Raw genomic sequence first — 21,713 nt, 5'->3', positions numbered from 1 at the left:
TTTTCTCTTTATATCCCTGTGATACCATTCCTTCCAGCCCAAGACCTTGCAAATCCCCAACCCTTCTAAGGCATAAAATACGCAGATCCAATTGAACTGTCCACAGCCAGGTCTCACCACTCATTAAGTCCACCTTGCCTGAATGCTTCTGTGTGTATCTAGAAAATATTTACATCTCTGCAGAGGGAAAGGGAATTAAAAGATTTAAGAGTATTACTGCTTAAGGGCATTAACCTACAAGCTGAACAAATGTGAAAATACTCAAAATTAATGAGACATATTCCACCCTGGGTGAATAACCTAACCTGAGTGGTTAGGTTATCCAGTGCTGATGGGCATTTCTAGTGCCTCTCAGACTGGACAGTCTGTGTTTAAAGAGTATCCCCTATATATTTAATTATGTAGTACACACTTAGCTGGGCATCTACTTGATTTTTACATAACTGTGGTTTGTGGTGTAACGAGCATGGCAAAGATGGGTAAGGGAGTAAATGTTGCAGGTAGGAAGGAAAAAATGTTGGAAGGCATTGGTAACAAACAGTGAAATGAACAGAAACCACAGGTAAAGCACTATACTTACTTACCAAATGATGTCCTAGATTTCTGTCTTGTAATCTCATTCTCTCCTTTCTAGGTTTAAACTACATCATCATGGGCCAGGTGGAAGAAGATGGTAGAGGCAAAGTCTTTCCCAACAGCTTTGTTATGAGTTTTAAGACTAAGAACTCAAAGATCCTAAATGCCTTGAAAAACAAAACATGTCAAAATTGAACTCTGCAGCTGCGTTCTATCATCTGTCTTGAAAAATCATTTTAACTTAGCATAAGTGATGGAAATACAACTGACTGCCAACAGCATGACCACGCTGACCCCTCCTTCCCTCCTGGCCACATAAGCACAGCTGGCACAAAGTGAATTCCATTCCATGTACAAGATGAGAACAGACCCTCCTAAGGCTGAAGATTTGCAGCACAGCCATCTGATCTCAAACATACAAATCCCAATTACTTGGGAGATGTTAATTTATAACTGTCCAATTTTTTAAGGAGTTTTGTACATAAAATAAGAATTCTAAGTGCAATATTTATAGCAACTCAGTTCAACTTAGCTTTTTTCTCTAAAGTTGTTTTATTACATGGATTTCTGCATTATTATCAGTGCTTAATAAAATATTTTAAGATTAAATCATCCACCAACTAGTTATTATTTATAAAGCGGAGCAGCTAAATATAGAAACTGTTTTTTGATCATTTACATGGTTTTGATGGATTGGGCCTTGCACACTGTAACTGACACTACACTCCTTGCTGATTAAGGGTCTGACTTTCCTTACGTGGAAGTCAGTGAATCAGTGATCAAAACAGGAACTCTTCAAAGAATTAGACAGCTGTAAAACAGCACCATGCTTTTCTCCATTCATGACAATCTGCTTAGTAAATGTCACCATTAAGTTCTGTTAAGGTAGTAAGGTAGAGGAAGGTAGGAATTAATTTAGTGGTGGTAAGTTGCATATAGAATCTAAGATCCATTTAAGTATTTGTTTTCCTTGTATATAAATACCAGACCAGAGTCCTTTGGATAATCTGTGACCATGGGCAGGAAACTAGTGCAATAACAGTCCCTACTGAAGTACCCATTGCTTATTCCAGCAGGGGAATGCAGATTGCCATTCCCTTCACTGATGGATTCTCACATGCAGCCAGCAGCCTCTGCAGCACAGCAGCCTCTCTTCCAAAGACTTTATGGGTAGCTGAGCTGGGGACAAAAGGATCAGAGAGGGGCACAGAGTACAAAGAGGCTCGGCTGGCAGCTCACATCCAACAGCTCAGTGCTGCAGCCACACTTCAAAGATTGCATTGCCCGACTGACCAAACCAGACAACATTTCTCTGTGGAACCAACAGCAACACTTGTTTGCAAAATTGTCGTTTTGTAATTTTAAAACTTTTAAATTGAAATTGAAATTTTCCAGCATTAATTCCTATGCAGACTAAGGGATTTTATGCACAGTGCTCTCTGCATTTCTTGGCAGCAGCCTGGGGAAAAGCAATGTGGAAATCATGCTCAGAGCTGTCTTGAACTACAACAATCTATTTTTATTTATGATGACATGGCCATCTGTCACGCAGCTTTTTTCAGTGAGGCAAGAAAGGACTGGCAGCTTACTCATCATCTGCCAAATGGAAGGTAGGGAGAGCTCCTGCCTGCTGTTCTCAACGCTCCCTTTACACCAGTTCCTTTCCCAAATCAATGCACTGGTAGCAGTAGGCCTGAAACAGGGAACAGAAGAACATGGAGCAGTGCCAGTTTTCTCAAGTAAGAGTTGGTTACAAAACATAGGTAACAACTGTTACAAGTTCTTAAATCCAGTTTGTAGCAACTGTAAACTTAAAAAAATTGAAATCCAGCGTGCAAACAAACAGAATCAAAATTATCTAATCACGATTTCTGAAATAATTTTTACAGAAATAACAAGACCATAGTTCAGTAAGATTGTAAAGTAAGCTTTCAGTCATTATTGATTTTGACCTTCCTGCTCCAAATGAACACATGAAAATTTTCATCTCCATTTTTCATTTATCAAGGCAAAGCTAGCTCCAAGACAAAAGCAACTTCAATATGAAAGGGAAGAGAAAACCTTTTCCAGTTATTTTAAAAATTCTTAGTCCTTCCATGACGTACAGAAAAATTTGTACAAGGAAACTGAATCCTATAGCCAAGTAAAGTCCAGTTTCCCCAAATTTTTTTTATATGTAAAATTTTGTTTCTGTGCCTGTCTAGAACTATTCTGTGAGTGTGCATAAGGGAGACCTTGGAACAACCTGTATTAAACTATCAAATGAGAAAGCAATAGCATGTTTGACAGACATGAACTAGAAAAATTGAAATGATGAGAAAAAATTGAGTACAGAGCACTTGGTACTGATTAATAGCCACAAATCTTGGAAGAGCACAGCAGCTTTCAAATAAAACAGAGATGTATGATGTGATATAACTGAGGTATGGCAGAGAACAAACTTATTTCTCTTTCTGTCATTCTGCAGGTTTGTATTTCAGTGACAAGTAAAAACTCCTGAACTCCCAATCCAAAAGCCCCGAGAGCCCTGAGTGCAGCAGTTCTTCCTAAGGCCATCTACACTGTAGTAGAGCACAGCACCAAAGCACTGACCAAGCTAGCTCTGATGGACTCTGCTCAATGTATGAAGACACTCAGAAACAGCTCCATTAGCTCCTTCATTCACTGCCAACATCCCCAGGTTCCCAGAACTAACCATCCCAGTGCCAAACAGCTGATGGTGCATCTAGGATCCAACCCAGCTGGTCTGGAACCAGCATCGCTTCATGGCACTCATGCAGCCATTGCACTGAGCCAAACAGGATGGGTCCAGAAGGGAAAAGGCAGTAAGTAACACATTGACACCAGCTACCTTCCCTAAACCTATTACCTCAACATGACAAAAAAAATACATTCAGTGTGGTAACTGATATAATGTGTTTGCAATATGACAAATATTAATACAACTGTATTTTTCCAAGAGCTTTTATTTGCTTCCTTTCTTGAATATACATAACATACAGAGCACATAGTTTTTATGTTGGTGCATTATTCAAACATGAGATCTCAGTTCAAATAGAAAACTCAAGAGATCCTCTTTGCTTTGAACCAGGAGGTTAACTTCCTATTCCCATGAAAAGCCAACACAGGTCAGAATCCCTCTATACTCTAACACTTCTGAAAGCGGAATAGTAAAACCTAGTTCAGAAATACATCATTTCATAGTACGGAAAATATATTACCTTTACAAGAAAGAGTTTTATAAGAATTCCTTCAAAAAAGTAAACATTCATGTAAGCCCCCCCTCTGTCAATCTCCCAAAATCAACTGCAGTCAAAGACCACAATGGCTACCTGCGCCTTCTGCTTACACACGACCATTTCAGAAGAGCACCATCATAACAGTAAAACTGTCAATCAATCCTTTAGCTGTCATAAATATACTTACTTTGTAATTAAAAATACAGGACTCTCACATTTCTGAGTTACAGTTTGTCAGCTTGAATTATATATAAGCATATAAAGCCATATAGGACCCTCCAGCACAGAAAATCCACAAAGCCCTTACTGTCCGTTGTAAGCAAAGTCAGATAAACTATTTTCAGAAAACACATTATACTGACATTAAAAAAAAAAGGTGTAGCTTGGCAACAATTCTGGTAAAAAACAGGAAAAAAGAAAAACAAATTCAAAAGTAGGATATGTAAAACCTGTGTCAAGCAGACCCTTCTAAAGTACATCTCTCCAATGACAAGACTCAATGACCTCACAGAAAGAAGAGTAGAATGGTGTACAGGAATTGTTCAGCACTGCAAACAATAGCACTCATGTGCTTCACCTCATTTTCATGAAATCACAGGTTTTAATAATTCACATAGTTTATCTAGATTTTAAAAACCCAAGATACTAAACAGTAAATGTTCACAAATTAATTTTTAAATTCTGTTCCCAATTCTAACCTATATATTAAAATGTACTATTGAGGCACTGCTGAAAAATCCAAGCAGGGTTTGATTGTCTTACACATAACCATAAACATTCAAGAAATGGTTGGTCTATTTTGTGTTCAAAATGTCAATGTTCCCACTAAAGTGAAAATTCTTGATGATTTGCTTTCTGTATTCTAGAAATGTTAATTTACAGTCAGTGTTATCGTACAAAACTAGAACTGCCTCTTTCAGAGCCATACAGTCTTCACATGCACTGTAACCTACAGTCATACATCATTTCCAACTGTGCTGGAAATTTTCTATTATTCTTTATCTGACTTTTCTATTAAAAATAAACAGGCTGGATTTTAATTTAAAAAGCCTGTCTTCTCCCACAACTTGAAAAACAAGTATCAAAAAAGAACAAATGGCAAAAATAGAAGAAAGAAACATGTTGTGCTAGTTATGAAGCTCTAACACCTGACAGCCACAGACAGTCTGAGGAACATTTAAAAAACTCCTATATACAAATTTTACATACACACCAAGATTAAGAGGTTAAGAAAATTAGTGAATCTGTTTTTGCATTCATTTTGACCACTTGGGCACCGAGCTGCTACTCACACAAACGCATTTTCAAACGTATTTTTGTGCAATAATCTTACCTATATGAGCTGGCCACAGAATTAGGTCAACACTTCCACCTATGTGTATTAAAAGCACACACCTTTTGTTTGAAAGTTAGGTCTTAGTTTCTTGGATAAAACATAGCATATTTGGAAGTTCGAAAGCCAAGCAGGTCTCTCATTTCGTTCCGGAATTTTGACAAGTCCTGCCGCAGTTCATTGAGGTTTTCCACGGTGGCCTGATCCGTGCTCTGCATCTTCTGTCTCATGGAAGTCAAGTAACGGTGGACTAAGCAGCACATCACCTTTTGGTAATTCTCATCTCTCTTCTGCTTCAGATTTCTCCATTCCTTTAAACAAACATAACATATTTACTATGGAAGTGATTTTTGAGCCCTTAAGCCTGTATACAATTCTACAGAGAAGAAACGTGAACAAAATAACAAAGCTATTTTTTAAATATATCCTGATGTACACAAATATACAATGCATATAAATTGTCCACAAAATCCAAATTAAATTATAATCTTCTGTACCAGTAAAACTGAAAATTTTTATCTACCTGACTTGGTAATTGTTCTGTGAGCAATCAAGACTTCCATAACCCTGAATGTCTCTCAGTGCAAATTCCACAAAGTGCTGGAATTTGTTTATTTAGCGCTATTTTCATCAGCAAGAAGATGCAAAATTAGTATGCAAAATTGCAGGGTACAAAAAATGTTTATAAAATAAACAAACAAAAAAATCCCTTCCCTAACAATGAGAGGCTTCAGCCATCTTTTTTGGTTATTTATTCTGACACTTCTGTAATGTGTTTAAAACCAATTACCTTCTCCAAAGAATATTCTAACCTCACCGTTTTTGAGATTAGCACATACTTCCCTGAGGTTTCTATGTGTTTTCATTCAATCAAAGCATTTTTTTTCAGACTGTTTCTGGGGGAATTGGGAGTTGGAGGGAAGTGGGTTGAAATTTCTAAACCAGAAAGTTAATAAAATCTTACTTAGGTAGAAATAAGTAACGCTTATTTATCTTGGATGCAACACCCATTATTCTGCAGTTCCTGTTTCTCTTAGTAGCATTCACCTTCTGACAGGCAGCTTCATGCAGCTATCTGTGTTTTCATTTCAGCAAGCAGCACCTTTCCAGCTGCAGAGCTCAGAGCCTGCCCAATCATTCCTCACCTTGAGGCTGTTCTGACGTTTCACTTTGCCACTTGATGTATGAGAGCAGATCCATTTACTGAGACTGTTGAAAAGGTAACAAATTGTCTTGGGAGAGGGTATAACATTAAAAGGTGGAGGGAGTGTGCATTTATCATCAAAATAGCTAAGCCAAAGCTTGGCACGAGCAAACTTCCACTCCTTATCTTCATGATTCTAAAACATCAGAAACATTAACAGAGAAAAGAAACAGAAATATTAATAGGCTATTTTGTAAGTTTAATTTCCTCATACCTGAAAAACTGACCATTATTTAATTTTGGTTACATAGCATTTTAATAGATAGATTACAGACTATTTTAATAGTTTGCTTGAATATTCTAATATTAAATACTTAAGTACATCTTTCTTCAATTCCTAGTATAAAATTCAGAAGGTATAGATCAATATCCAGATCAAATGCCAAAGCACCACACATATGAAAACCAGCATTTGAACAGTCATTGTATCAACAAAGTCATCAATTCCCAGTGGGCCAAAGCCCTATACATATTCAACATGGAAATTACTTTTTTAAAAGTTCTTATTTGAAGGAAAAATATGAGTTCACAGACAGAGCTCATCCATGGGGTCTATAGACCATGAGTTTACACACCATAAGGAGAAATTTGTGTAAAATCCAAAGACACAGGTAACTGGTAGTTAATCAGACACCACTTACTGCTATCAGCTGAAAACTTTTGTGAAGCATTGCCACAAGGAGTTTTGTTAATACTATCACAACCACCACGTTGTAGGTCCCAACAATAACAGCACCCACAAAAGACTGTAATTCTTCACCGTAGCTAAAACGTGTCACAAAGATTGCAACGTGTGCCAGGGAGAATATGTACCAGAAGAGAGCAAAACATGTACCAATAAACCTACAGAAACAAGGGAAAAATCTGGTTAGGCAAACCTAACACCAGGAGTGTTTAACATAAATTCAAGATCAGTAAAAAAATCCAGTTCTGTTTAATTACTAGGAATTAAAGGCTAAAACAATACAGTTATTTTAAGATCTCAAACTCACGAATGGAATGTGTCATTGCTCTGCTGTTCACAGAAAATGCCCGCACAGTCCTTTTCTTCATTTACAGTAAATCCTTTATCATAAAGTTGGGTCAATCCAATTGTGAATGAGAACAAGACAAGAAGAAACATGCCCAGAAATTTTCCAAAATCTTGTAGCATCTGCCCCATTGAAATCTGTGAAATAGATTTATTTCTAATTTTAGTAAAACATGTAGGTATTTTTACTTGTATTGTCTCATTCAGCCTTTAAGCAACAAAAAAATCTGCTTACATTTTAAATATTTAAGATAAATTTTGATATGCTAAACAGACCTTAAGGTCAGGAGATACCCTTGTACTCTTTTTCAGAGAAATTCTAAATATTAAATGGAATATGTAAGTCATTTTAACATCACCTGGAAAATTAATATCCTCCAAGTAACTATAAGCAATAGCATGTACACTTTGTTACTTATTTGCAATACCAATTATAATAAGGAACTCACAGGTCAACAGACAAAAGCAATAAATGAAATAGATTTGAACATAAATGCCATCATAGAAAGTTAACAAAACACTTAGAAGAACACTGAATTAATCAAAACATTTGGAATGATTTATCACTAATTAAAAAAAAAAGTAGTATACAAAAGCCCATCTGCAGAATACAAAATTAGCTCACAGTACATTCTATGTATGATTTTAAATAAACATGTTTGTAGACACACAGAAATTGAAGGATAAAGCATACAAGGTATGACAGTAAATTCAGATCATTAGTTTCCAATTCAAAATATCCTATGCAGAACTTTGCAACATTAGAAATAGAGCACCTCCAAAAAAACCAATCATATGCTTGTGATTTTTTCCAACACAGGAAAGACCTTGATTTGCTTTTGACATAAGCCCAAATTTTTACACAGACACAGCATAAACTATTTATATAATTTAATTAGTCTTCCTACAAACTTCTTCAGAACAGCGTATCATTATAAAGAATGCAAATATATGTAATGTGGAATTGGGTGGATCTAATCTATATAAATTAGTGTGTGGAGAGCAATCCTATATGAATCAAAATCTGTACCAACTCATAGAGCCCAACTGTAACACAACTGCCAGACCTTGCAAGAACAGCTTCACTGGAAGATGAATTCCTGCTCCCTCCTTTGCTGCTGGAAACTCACAAAGTACCTCCTGCAGCACAGCACATTCAGAGTCTGTACAGTTTGTAATGGTCACAGAGCTTCTGCAGCTGCGGGCAGAGCTCTGCACCAATTCTGTGCATGTTTGGTCAGAGGATCTCTGTACTCCCCATCAAACTGTTCAATCACATCTGACCCTTCAATGAAAAAAACACAACCCAAATACCAACGACAAAACATTTACCCTTTAACACATGGTTCCTGCTGAGAGAGAGACAAAGTAGATGAAACAGGAATGCACAAAAAGTGCAAACTGCCCAAAACGATTTTGTTTGGAAGAGAGTATAACAACCCGTCCCAAATGCCAGTTGCTTTCTTCATAGATTCATGCTTTCCCTCTCTAAGTATTTACAATTTCTAAGCAATTGAAATCTAATTATCTCATCTAGGGAAGTAGTATTCTACCTTCTGTTAATAATAAAATCCACCCCACACAGCCAACTTACAAATCTGGATTATTACAGGTTTTATTAGCCAATGACTCAAGTAAATGAAGGCTTAAAAATAACTCGAAGAGCCAAGAGAACACAGTAGCTGCCTTCCCCTGCCCCCCACTGTTGGGTTTCCATCCCATATTTGATTACCACCATCTGAACTTTGTGACCTACTTTCAGAAAATACTGTAAGAGTTGTTGCACCAGCCCTGCTGGCCAGCAGTAATAATGTAAGCTCCTGTGTGCCTCTGAATGGGGTGACTGTTGACTGTTTTTATTTACTTGGAAAATTTCACAACACAGCCTCCTAATAAAAAACTTGTGAAAGATCTAGTACATAAATAAACATGCACATTAAACAGTGAATCTCTTTAAAATGTGAAGAGACTTCAGTGTTTAATCAATTTGTACAACCCTAATGCTTAATGCAACATCAAGACTTCAGTATTTTTTTCAAAGTGTGCAAGTTCATTTCCATTTAAAATGTGTAACAGAAAATTAGATAATTAAAAATGTGGGAGGTTTAACTGTCATCATTACTGGAAGGCTCCAACAAATACCAAGTAAGAAGAAACCTGTTCTCCCTTCTTATCACTGCCAATAAATAGGTGAGTATTTCAATACTCTAGACGGATTTATATTTTTCAAACAAAAGCAATTTACACAACTCAAGGTGCAACTTTAATGAGATCACAGACATAAACAGAAAGGCTTTTGGTTACTCTTCCTGGCTACACACTTATTCATCTATCTCTTTAGAAGTAAGAAGCTAAGGCAATTATTTGCATAAAACTTTGCAGGAAGAACCTAATCCTTATCCTTTTCAAACTGTGAGAACTTAGCTGGTATGTTACACTTAGAACAGATGAAAACAAAAAAGACACTATATGTACAGCTATCATGAAAAAATACCCTAACTGAACTACACAAAGTCTTTCACTCTTTTTCTTACCTTTTCCCATCTGAATCAGTGTGTTTTACACAAGAGATTAATTAAAAAAAACCAAACTTCAATGCAGTATCACTTCTTTCTACTTTTCACTTTCTTAATGTTTTTTCCTCTTTTAAATAAGACTCCTGATAGCAAATAATGTTTAATATTTTTTCAAACAGTAATGATATTCACCTGGAGTGGTCCCAGAATGGAGCTGGTTGTGTACATGAAGAAGAGGCGCAGGTAACTAAGAACATTGGCAAAGGCAAAAAGACCTTCTGCCACTAGGGTGGGATGGAATGCATCCCAGTCCTTCCTTTCAGCATAATCATGAAACTGCAACATAAAAAAGGACAAGTTGAGATTACTAACATTTTAAATACAGAAATGTACCCATACACCTCTCCCTACTTCTACTTCCAAAACAGGCAAGAGCATAAAATAAATTAACATATGTCACTCATAGGTGTCATACCTCTTTCAGACAAAGGCGTTTCAAAAGCCATTCCAGAGGGAGCCAAAAATCAGAGAATTTGAACACCTAACTCTGCCTTTCACTTGTTCAAACCATTTATTCCTCTGTTCTGCTTTCACTTTTATTCTGTTTTGCACGGTCTATTGAAACAGGGACTTGGGAATTTTATTATATAAACGTGTACATTGCCTTGTATAATAAGCCTCAGTAAAAAACAATATTGAGATGCTACAAGGAAAACCAAGGTACACATGCAATTGCAATGTCGTGACAGCTGATCTTAAACAGTTTGAGATAGACTTATGACTTGGGGTTTCTTCAACAGATTTTATGAATGGCTACAGAGAATGGGAGTTACAAGTAAACTGCTGCTTGATGAATTATCCACTAAGTACTACTATTCAACTTATTCAGGGAATATCCACAGATCCCTAACTTTTGGTTTGGCTGGGAACATTCAGCATTTATATTACTAGCTTCTGCTGTCTCAAAATGAACATTCAAAAACCAAGGAACTCCGAGCTGCTTTGTAATAACACCCAAAAGTCTGCTGCACAAAGATGGCAAGAAATAGGGGTAAGTATTTTGCTACACACTGCGACTGCACGTGTACAAATCCTTCTGCTACAGAGACACTTCTTTTTTTTCTTACAGCTTTGGGGCCTATAATGGACCTAGGATGCAAACTGAACATTTTTACTTGGTTTTCCATATGATTCATAAACTATGAAAATAAATTTGGCCATATAATAGGGGCAAACCTCCCATTATATGCCTATTGTACAGGACAGGAGTCCTGCATGTTCAAAAAGGTTACAATTTAAATTGGCAACAATGGGTCTTATCTCAGCAAAGGAACTACTTCTAGAGACATGCTGGTTGCAAAGCAAATGGCTGGGAAAGCAGCCCAACGTGGCATTCTCCTTCTATTTTTTTTTCCAAGAAATTGAGCCTTCTTTTCCAAAGGATTACCAGCCTCTGAATCAATGCTAGGATAGGAAAATGAGCCAAACACCAAGTTGGGAAGAAATGAACCAGTTTATTTCCCTCCCAACCACCAGACAGCTGTCAACTTGCAGTTTTCAAGACACAATAATGGTGCTACTGCACTGGCTTGGATTTTGCTGTAATATTCACATTCAATTGGTCTGGCAGTTTGCCATGTGCTGTGTGGTTAACAACACATGCAACAGAATGGCAATGATCATTTTCAAAACTCGTATTTTCAATCAAATCCAGATGGCTTTTCATAGAGACAAGACAAGGCTTTCTCTATGGTCTCAGGGCTTTTATCCTTCATACCAAAGAAAACCTCAACCAAAAAAAACAATTAAAAATCCACCACTTGTGACACTTGAGTATATGTAATCAAAAGCTAAATAAAAGTTTCTGTAACAAAAATGCACTAGACAATCCAAACACAGAGAATACTATTAGCTTTCTGCATAGTACTGAATAGAGTCAGGCAAGCTCAAATGCCCAATCTGATGAGATGCATTTCCCTAAACAAAAACCAAGCCATTTGGAAGACCAGCCAGCACTTCTAAGGCAGACAGTAGCTCTGTTTGGGGTTTCCAAGTACTTGGACATGTCCTGATGTGTTTTCTAGCTCCCATCTGCCTGATCAATGGCGCTTTGAAGACCAAGGTACAACAAGACCCAAGTCTCGACACCTCCATGGCCCATACCACACAGAGCATTTAAGCCCAAAGCCTACACTGCTTCATCATACATCACACATCACAGGCTGTTACTAATGCTGTACACTGAACCACAACGCCCTACTTCAGCACACCACGAGTAACACATCTTCAGCAGCAATGTACTAAAACCATACTTGCTCAGTCAGCCCCAGGGGAGCTTTGGTCTATGAAGGTTGGTGCTCACCTTGTTATGGGCAACGACTTTGAGGGCAAAAGTTGCCAAATACAGGGAATTCATGACAAAACTAAGCTGATTGCGGGATTCTTCTAAAAAATCCTCTAAACCATCATACCAGAGCCTCTTAACATCTGACCACACCATTCCTGCAGGAAAAAAATAAAACCCAGGGAAGTGAAGCCATTGCACTGAACAGGTATTACTTTACACATGATCATTATGTATTTTACACGGAATTTGTTACAGAATCAGTAAAAGGAAATGGAGAAGAAGATGGTATTTACACACACAAGAACTGGAGTTGTTTTATTTTCGCATGGAAGACATTTGTATTCATGATTTTGAAAATCCATCCTTGGACTCTCTTGTTACTAACAAAAAGTGTTACAATTTGTTACTAACCCAAAGTGTTACAAATTCCGCTGGGCCATTTTGACAATGATTTTTAGGGAGTATTTTAATGGGATTGTGGAATACAATAATGTTAGTGAATCCTTGTTACTTGATTCTTTTCATTCCAGTTCATTTTGCAGAGTATTTCCCAAATATGTTCTTAATCAACTTAGAATATTTTCAAGGAATCAGTATAACATCATGACAAAATAAACATTTAAGCTATCAATGCAATTACTATTTAAAAACTTGAGATTCAATTATGTGAAAAATAACCCCTTTTCAATGATTATGTTGCTTAGCTAAAATTGTTACATCCTACTTGAAATCCACATTACAATATTACCTGCAGAAAAAATATATTTCTATAGCCTTTAATTAAAATTACCAAGACCACCTAATGACACACTTTCTCAGCAGACTTGATGGAACAAAAGAATTTATAAAATTATAACATTTAATTTCAAAGCAATGGAGGAATCTGACTTCTACTCAAAATTTGAAGTTTTCAAGTTTCTTTTAAAACCTGCCTGTGTTTGTGTGGGGGATACTACATATTTCCAAAATCTGCAAGAATTGCTCAACAGTTTTAATACAGCTCAATTGTGAAAGGAATCATCATTACACAAAAAACCTCTCACCCTAAGATATCAAGTAAATCACCCTCAGAATTACTTAAATAAAAACTGTGGTTTTTTTACCATATCACTGCTTTCTGTAAATCAAATTAAACAAATGATACATATCTAATTACCTTACATTAAGAAAGGTCTAGTTTAATGTAAAAAAAATCGCAACCAAAAACAAGGTAAAAATTATGAACTTTCAACCAGAAGTTCTTGAGAACTCAACAAAAATTATACCTGTGCTCCCTCTGCTGCATCAACCAGAAGTGACATGCAGCATTTCTGGTACAGTTATGATAATTGGTGACAATGACATACAGAAATAGAAAACCATAACATGGGAAAATAATACTTGTTTTTGTGTTTTGAAACAAGCACGAGGTAAATGCACACCTCCAATCTCTTAGCAACATGGAGCATGCATACATAAACACAGATAACATATACTTCTATCTTTACACCACATACCTACCAACTGTGCAGCAAGTCAAAATTTTGTTATTTACTACTTTTCCAACCAAACATTATAGAACTGGTCATGGAAGACTGCATTATTACTTATTGCTGATGTACCACTAAACTGGCATTCTTTATATATATTTAGCAACTGTCATCCAATCCACTCAAATCATACCTACCAATAAGCCATATTATCAGAAGATAGTCTATTCTCTCAAGGGCTGGTCCCATTGTATTCTTCTTATTCTCATTGTAGACAAGCGAGTACAAATTAAGTAATAACAGAAATGTAAAATATGAAGCTCCATGAATAATGAACTTCATAAAAGGAGTGTGAATTATTCGACCTACTCGAGATTTAGGAGCTAACAAGTAACAGAGGGACAGAACAGGCCAGAAAATGCCAACCATCAGAACAGTCAGGATCTTCTTGCAGGTGTGCTTGCGCCGATAGCCGGCCATCTGCCCAAACCACACCGTGTTGAGAAACTGCTGGCAGTTGGACTGGGCAACAAACTGGGGGGAAGGAGGGGGAGAAACAAACAAGGAATCACTCTCAGGTTTCTTCACACACATTACTAAGTTGCATCATTAAAATTAATTTTGTAACTATATGTATACCACACAAAAAAGTTGTTATTTTCCAAGCCCTGTAGTAAAAGCAAGCTATGCTCAAACCCAGAGGAATGTGTAACGCTGGTTGCAGGGCATTCCAGAACTACAACTTAGGACTTTCACATGCTATGTATTTCAACAGTTTCACAAACAGTTTAAGCCTAGACATGTAGAACAGACAGAATTATATCATTCCTTTTGCAAAAACTAACTAAAAATGGATTTTGCATGAGAAGGAAAGTTCCACTCTGTCCTTGGTCCTTGTACTAGAATCCCACAAATATCCATTTGCGTTCCAGCACAGAAAACTAGAGTTATCATTTATGAAGGGACAGTTAATTACAGTAACCTACTGTAAAATTACAGTAACCTACGGCATGGAGGAAGTTGCATATTGATGGCATAAGAAGTGCTGCTATTCTGGAACAGAGGGGCTATTCAGTTATACCAGCACAGGTCCAACCTAATTACTGAACAGCACAGGCAAGGCCTGAGACAAAGCTGAACAGTTAATGACCAGTGAGGAGATGATAAATCACGTTTGGCACCTAAGGATCCATGCCTCTTTAGGCAAGGATTTAATGAGGAACTGAATAAATAATTGCCACTACCAGAGCTGTTCACAAAAAAGCAGTGGCCTATACTTCAATACAGAAAATACTGCATTCATCTCCACAGTAAACACTGGAGAATGAGAGAATGCCTCAGTATCTTGCACATCCCCGTTTCACATACTGATACCTGTGTATTACCATCTCTTCTATAATTCCTGCATATTTATTTCCACTTCTGCGTCTAGAGGCAGAACAACAAAGTAATTAATTACTAGCAAAATACGACATGGAAAGTCTATCGAGTTACTGCAAAGACAAACCTCTTTTTGATTATACTTGATTGCAAGCTTTAAGCGGCTTAAGTTCATCCTCTCCTCCAACAATCCTCGCTTGTCTACGTGTTCATCACTGGAGGTGTGATTCAGAATCACTTCCAGCTCCCGGGAATTCCGTGCTTGTGCGAGTAAATCTTTAGCAAAGGTTTTGCACTGTTGAGCGAGCTCCTCATAATCATTTCTGAAACACACAGATGCAGTATGCACTGTTACACTGGTCCTGTATTTTCCATTCAATCACAAACTAGCCATTTTGGGCTGGGATTGTATGTTATGTTGAGACAAATTAAAAGAAACCACCCCAGAAGTCCCATGTCACGGTCCAAGCATTCCCAAGACAACTCTGAGTAGGTTCACCATGACAATTCCATTTCTGTTTAGCTTGCAAGATCACTAGAGAAAATCTGGCACACACACTTACAATACACAAATTCTTCTGCCATGAGCTCCGTACAGAGTTAAAGCTTAGAGTCATTTCCAGGACATAAGAAAGTGTAGTTGTCACAAAATATGGCACTGGTAAATAATCACTTGGACTTTCCAACTGGACAGAAAATTGTTCAGGGTTTTGCTTTATTTCTGTCATCTGAAAACTAAAGTCTATTCACTAAGTATGATGTATTAATGTATTAAACACATGAAAAGAAACCACATGATTTCCTTGTCTCACCTTGCACACAGTCCATTTTAATGCCACGTTGTATCACAAAAATGCAACAATTGAACTCTTATTAAGAAAGATAGGCAGCTAAAATGCAGAAAATTCACATTTTTAGAAAATTCATGTATTTAGGAAAGTAGAATTTTACCTTATATAAACACCTGCTGTCACATTCTTGGAAAGCTTTTGTGCTGGTATGTTACAAAATGGTAAAAATCAGCATTGCTTAAATATGAAATTACACTGAGCATTTGTTCATCATATAGAGCATTTTCAGCATGAAAGTCTTCCACACACATATGCATGTTGTAAATATATACACATATGCGCTCTTCAAAGTCTTATAATGAGCAAAATTAAGAAACAACACCCAAAAAAACTCCCAGCAGGAGTCAGGTCAGTGTAAACAAGGTATTGCATATTTCTACCCTCATACAGAAAAAAAGTGCAGAGTACTAATGAGATATTGATATGATTAATAGGTGTATAATTTCCAAGTAAATCATAATTTAGCATAATTTCTGTTTATTTTTGCAGTGTAGAGCTGAAATTTGAACTGTTGGTGCAACTACATACATTAAAATGTCTATACCTAAAAGGATTTAAAGTAATTAAACTGTCAAAATTACTACTAAGGAGGCATAAATTATATTCTGTAACTTATTATGTCTAATTATCAGTTTAAACACTCCACTTAGACAAAATGAAGAATAAACTTTTTCTAATGCAAACATATTTCTACACCTATAATTACATAAAAAATATTAAAACTGATTTGTGCTTTCAATTCCTACCTGAACTCAACCTCAACAAGGCTTAATTCTTTCAAGTCTGCACTAAGTTCAAAAGCTCTTAGGATTGGATCCTCCTCTGTCAACATTATTAAGGCAGGACTGGCCAAACACCGATAAATGTCAAGGCGAAACCTGTGACAAAAGCACAGCAAACAGAACAAGTTTTATTTCATTAGCAGCTTCAAAACAGAAACTGTTCCAAAGGTTTGCTTAAAATGGCCAGCTGAAAGACAAAACTATCTGGTTGTTTAAAATCAGACACTACAAGCATTAACTGCAGCGTGTCCTGAAAGATACATGTTTAGAACATGACATGTTTAGAACCCCTAAGTATCCAAAATCAGCCAAACTGGTTCCCTCTTCTTTTCCTCACACTTCCACTGTTATCAGGACATCAGCAGAAGTCCTAGATTAAATTAAGAGCTGCTACCTCAAATATTTCTACTGTTTGTCTGCTTTGGATACCCTGACATCTTTTCTCATACTGAAGTTAATGATATAGGGAATAGGATGGATACCAGAATGGAGCCTGTGGTAGCTCAATACCAAAAACTCAACTTTTGAGAAAAGTTTTATTTGCATAGTCCCTATGTCCCCAAGACAAAGGTAGCTAGAATGTTTGAGACACACATGCTAGGAAGGAAAGGCACACAGTGACTATGCACAGTGACTAAAAGTATAAAACCAAAATGGAAAAAAGCCACTGCCTCCCACCAGCCTTTACAGGCATGCCCATGAACTACCACGAACCCACGCCCAAGAACTACCACCTCTCACAACAAGAGCTGCAATATATTAAAAAAACCCACTCATAAACTTCACCTTAAAAAGAAAAAGGAAACCTACTGAATGTGACCCAGACAGTAAATTAAGAATCTTTTCATTATGGCTCATGACTTTTAAGTGTTACCTGGAATGTCGCAGACTATCTTTTTTGTTCTTGGCAGTGCACAGTGTGCACTCACAGCCCACAGCATGAGGTTTGGGTAATGATATGTCTTGCTTCAACAGCATGGTGAGAATTTCATAGTTGTTACGATGAGCAGCTAAAATTACTGGTGCCACATCCATGGTTGTTGAGTACTCTGGGTTCTGAATGCGTTCCATTAATTTCTGGAATAAAATGTAGGAAGTATCTAAATTTATTACCTACAGTTCTACTGCATGTAAGGGGGGTTTTGACTGTTCAGTCAAGAATTTCTCCTTCAAAATACTTTCTAGTGTTTCATAACATGAACAGAAAGAAAAATATGTAACAACATTCAAACACCTATCAGACAAATACTAAAAAAGAGTAACAGACCCCAAATTAAATTCTGGTTAATTTACATAGAAATACTGCCTATTTTTCCAATACATACGGGATATTAGAAACTGTTATTTTGCTCTAGTTTGTGCAAAAATTATTGTATTTACTGTTGAAGTGCAGAAAAGATATCCTGAACGTGCCATACTCTGTTACACGACACCTTATTCCTTCCCTGCCCCCACCTCCACTCTGTGTTTTCAGAAGTTTTTTGGTACTAAAGCACTGACAAGGCAAGCTTCAATTGCTTAATTTCAAGGTGAAGGTCTGATGTTTATAGATTTGCTCTGAAAATCTATGAAGCTTCAATACATAAAGAAACACTTTATAAGTCAAGGCTGCTAACTACCTTGCAAACAGACTACTAGGAAAGATTTATAACCACTAGGTTTTTTCTCTTCTGAACTAGGCATGTGTTTGGCAGGGATAAAGCCACTGGATTCCTTAGGTGATAAAGCAAAATCATGTATGTCATCTTTCAAGACAAAAGAAGTTACAAAAATAATGCCTGGTGTCCAGATTCTATCACCTTACAGATGCAGAATTTAAGAACATTGTTTTAAACACTACAGATACCCAAAAAAGCAATAGGCTTCACAGCCCCAACCAAAAACCAAGGAGTAACAACACTTAACCACAATGGTTGGCCTGGAGGATCGTTTAGGTCGGTGATTAAGTAGAATGTCAACAGCTCCCACCACTTCTGAGTCAATAGCCACCAAAAGTGCATCCGAGGACTACATAAAGAAAACAAATGATATGTGAAAACAGCAGTAACTTCAACAGCACAAAGAGGCAAACTCAAGCAAATCTGCATTTAAAAAATATTTTTAAAATTTAATTTTAAAGTACTAAAATGATGGTCTGTATTATCACCAGGCATATGATCAGGATCCAAATTCAGGTTGCCATTGCAGGAGTTCACACAGCATTAGTGACAATTTGCATCACTGCACCAACAGAAGATGAATCAATTGAATAAATTACTTTCCAGCAAAGATGATGCAGAAAACTTAAAAAATTAAGTTTAAAGACCCAGTTTACCAGGTCTATTAGACAGATTAAAAGCAAGTGTTAGTATAACACAGCTCAGGCATATGGGATACTTCAGCCTTGCATTTGTAATTCTGGGGTACAGCTAGGAAAATAAGCTTTTTCCTTCATGGCTGGTAACCAACCACTTCTGCACCTTCTATTACACTGAGATAAGCAGTTTTTCATTTTCCCTACAGATGATATTATTCTTCTTGATTAATTTCCAAAAATTTGGAATTTTACTTAAAAAAATAAAAGAAAAAGATACAGCTTTTTTTACTGCCACTAATTCAGGTAGGGAAAAGCTTGCTGTTTTATTCATGCCCAATATCAAACAATGTAACAAAAGATGTTACTTTTCCCTGTCTTACATATTTAATCCATCATAGCTTCACCTCTCCCACCAGAAGCAGAGATGCTGCATACATTTAAGGAAGTCTTGTTGGTAGGAAACTGTCCTGCCATCAAGCACAGATCAAGTTTAACAAGTAAGCACCACAGAAATGCATGTTTGCCTTAACTTAAAATCAACTAATATAATGTGAATTTTTCTCTGTTGCCATTTAAAAAGTTAATATACTCTACAGCCAAAAGGATTTTTACATTTTACACTTTTTTAATATAAGGCACTCAAACCATGTACTTTTTTTTCTTGAGGATAATATATGCATTGTATCAGCAGCGGGAGTAACATTTAAAATAAAACTCAAACTTCCTAACATCATAGAAAATGTTACTTATACATTTGCCATGTCAAAAAAATGCCACTAGAAAAGTCAACTTGTGACAAGAAACCACTTTCACAATTACTTTTTCCAATTTACTGGAAATTTATTGCCTAAAAGGCAGACTGCATTTATGTCCAAATTCTGACAGATTAACAAAAAAACCCATATGACTACACTAAACATTTTTAATAACGTGTGTTGGATACCTGGCAGCCATAATCCAAAAGCAGCTGTAGTATGTCCAAGTTTTCATTTTCAATCGTTATAGTAACAGCATTTCGTCCAAGCACATCCACACAATTTATGTTCATTTCACCTGAGCTGTTTTCCTCTAAGAGTTTCTTAACCATGTAATAGTCACCTGCAGAAGTAAGGCAGGGATATCACTTCATATTATAAAGCAATAAAAGCCTGTGATCATTTTAAGTACCAGCTATCATTAAACAAGACGCTATTCCATAGCTGACAACAGTAACTGAGTGTATCAGACAAGTAAGAAGTCAAGGTAAATAAGCATTCTCTCATCAGGGAGAAAACTAAAGATATTTCAGGAGACCTCTCTTCAGGAAAGCACTGGACATGTACTTCAATCCAGCCCTTTAGTTTCAGTCCTAAAAACAAACACAAAAGCACGGGTGCTTTCCAAAACTGTCTCTAGGGTAACAAATTACTTTGCAACACAGAAGACCACGACCAAGACAGATCTCAGTGTAGAATACTTAAGAGAATATGTAGAATACAGTAAAATACATACCAAGAGTACTGAACCAGCCCTTATACAGACAACTGGGTTTTGTTACTTTTTTTGTTATGCAGCCTTTTAGCTCCCTGAACCGCTCTTTAGAGTTAAAGAGAGAAAGCCTTGGCTTCCTCTGATGTTGAGGACAGACTGCACGGATGTGCAGATGCAAGGCATCGCACCACCGAGAGTCCCAGGGCAAAACTGCTAAGCTCGCTGGCAAACGCCACCGCAGAACAGCCCTGTGGCTGGGAGCGCACCTAAGCTCGGCGGGCAGCAGCGCTGCGCGCAAACACCGCGGCTCCGGCAGCCGGGCTAATGCCCCGAGCACGCAGAGCCCAGCAGCGCATCGTTAAAAGCACAGCCCGGAGTCCAACGTTTCAGAGCTTTTAACATCAGTTTGATTTAAGGCCACGTTTCGACTCAAAAGTAACTAAATATAGGCTTAAAGCAAGCGGCGTATTTTAGAAAGACAAATCTCTTCCCATCTGCCACCAGTGGTGCAAATCGCAGGATACTGGTCTCGCTTATCCTGGGGATGTCTAGATAAGCCCGTTTTACCGCAGATGTCTACTCAGAGAGTCTTTTAACAGCGAACACCTCCCAGATTCCTCCGACACAAACCGAACGCCCTCACCAACGCGGGAGGAGCCGGCCCCGCGCCCCCCTTCCCGCCCAGGGGCCAGCGGGAGGCGGCGGGCCCGGCCCCGCGGTGCCCCACGGCAGCCGCACGGTGGGACCGCACCCCGGGCGAGGCGCGGGCAGCGCAGGGCTGGCACCCGGCCACGGCTCCGGCCCTCGCAGCGAGCGGCCGAGACCTCGAGGGGGGCCGGGCCGGGCCGGGCCGGGTACCTTTGTCGCAGGCCAGCAGGAAAAGCTTCTCGTCCAGGGTAGTCTCCTCCTTCACCTGCCGCACATCCTTCAGCGCCAGCAGCTTGTTGGGCGAGGCCGAGGCGGACGGGTCCGCGCTCTGGTACAGGGCGGCCATGGCTCCGCCAGGCCCATGCGGACCCGGGCGGGGCGGTGTCGCGGCGCCCCCGCCCCTCGGCACCGCTGGCGAGCGGGGCAGCGGCCCCGGCCGGCTCACCCCTGGAGGGCGGGCAGGGCAGGGCAGGGCCGGGCGTGGCGGGCAAGGCAGGGCAGGGCAGGGCCGGGCCGGGCCGGGCGGCCGCTCCCCGCCGCAGTGCGCAGGCTCCGGCCCCGCCGCCGGGGCA

The 21,713-nt window shown here is 38.3% G+C and overlaps 2 protein-coding genes across 2 annotated transcripts in view; one reads left to right on the top strand and one right to left on the bottom strand.

Annotated features, from left to right (window-relative positions):
- The window catches only part of PCOLCE2 (procollagen C-endopeptidase enhancer 2), a 25,712-nt gene extending 21,522 nt beyond the window's left edge, over positions 1–4,190 (top strand). Inside the window, exon 9 of the mRNA XM_038145764.1 lies at positions 635–4,190. Within this exon, the coding sequence (XP_038001692.1) occupies positions 635–771 (137 nt within the window). The 3' untranslated portion in view covers positions 772–4,190. The remainder of the gene's footprint in view (positions 1–634) is intronic.
- Positions 3,523–21,713, bottom strand: TRPC1 (transient receptor potential cation channel subfamily C member 1). The gene is made up of 13 exons (XM_038145753.1): positions 21,352–21,713; positions 19,967–20,121; positions 18,633–18,734; positions 17,602–17,804; positions 16,692–16,823; positions 15,222–15,417; positions 13,912–14,248; positions 12,261–12,400; positions 10,091–10,234; positions 7,345–7,520; positions 6,994–7,195; positions 6,294–6,488; positions 3,523–5,459 (listed from the first exon to the last, which is right to left on the bottom strand). The coding sequence occupies exons 1-13, from the start codon at positions 21,485–21,487 to the stop codon at positions 5,232–5,234; spliced, it is 2,346 nt and encodes a 781-aa protein (XP_038001681.1). The 5' UTR covers positions 21,488–21,713; the 3' UTR covers positions 3,523–5,231.

Source organism: Motacilla alba, chromosome 9 (genome assembly GCF_015832195.1).
Source record: "Motacilla alba alba isolate MOTALB_02 chromosome 9, Motacilla_alba_V1.0_pri, whole genome shotgun sequence".
Lineage (NCBI taxonomy): Eukaryota > Metazoa > Chordata > Aves > Passeriformes > Motacillidae > Motacilla > Motacilla alba.
This window is presented reverse-complemented; position numbering and strand designations above follow the sequence as displayed.

What these genes read in the sequence shown, in the direction of transcription:
- TRPC1 (XM_038145753.1), bottom strand. Translation starts at nt 21,487, where the DNA reads ATGGCCGCCCTGTACCAGAGCGCGGACCCGTCCGCCTCGGCCTCGCCC. An exon ending in TTTTGGATTATGGCTGCCAG is followed by an intron (nt 18,735 to 19,966) that starts GTATCCAACACA and finishes TTCTTTATGTAG; the next exon opens with TCCTCGGATGCACTTTTGGT. An exon ending in TCAAGTATAATCAAAAAGAG is followed by an intron (nt 14,249 to 15,221) that starts GTTTGTCTTTGC and finishes CCTTCCCCCCAG; the next exon opens with TTTGTTGCCCAGTCCAACTG.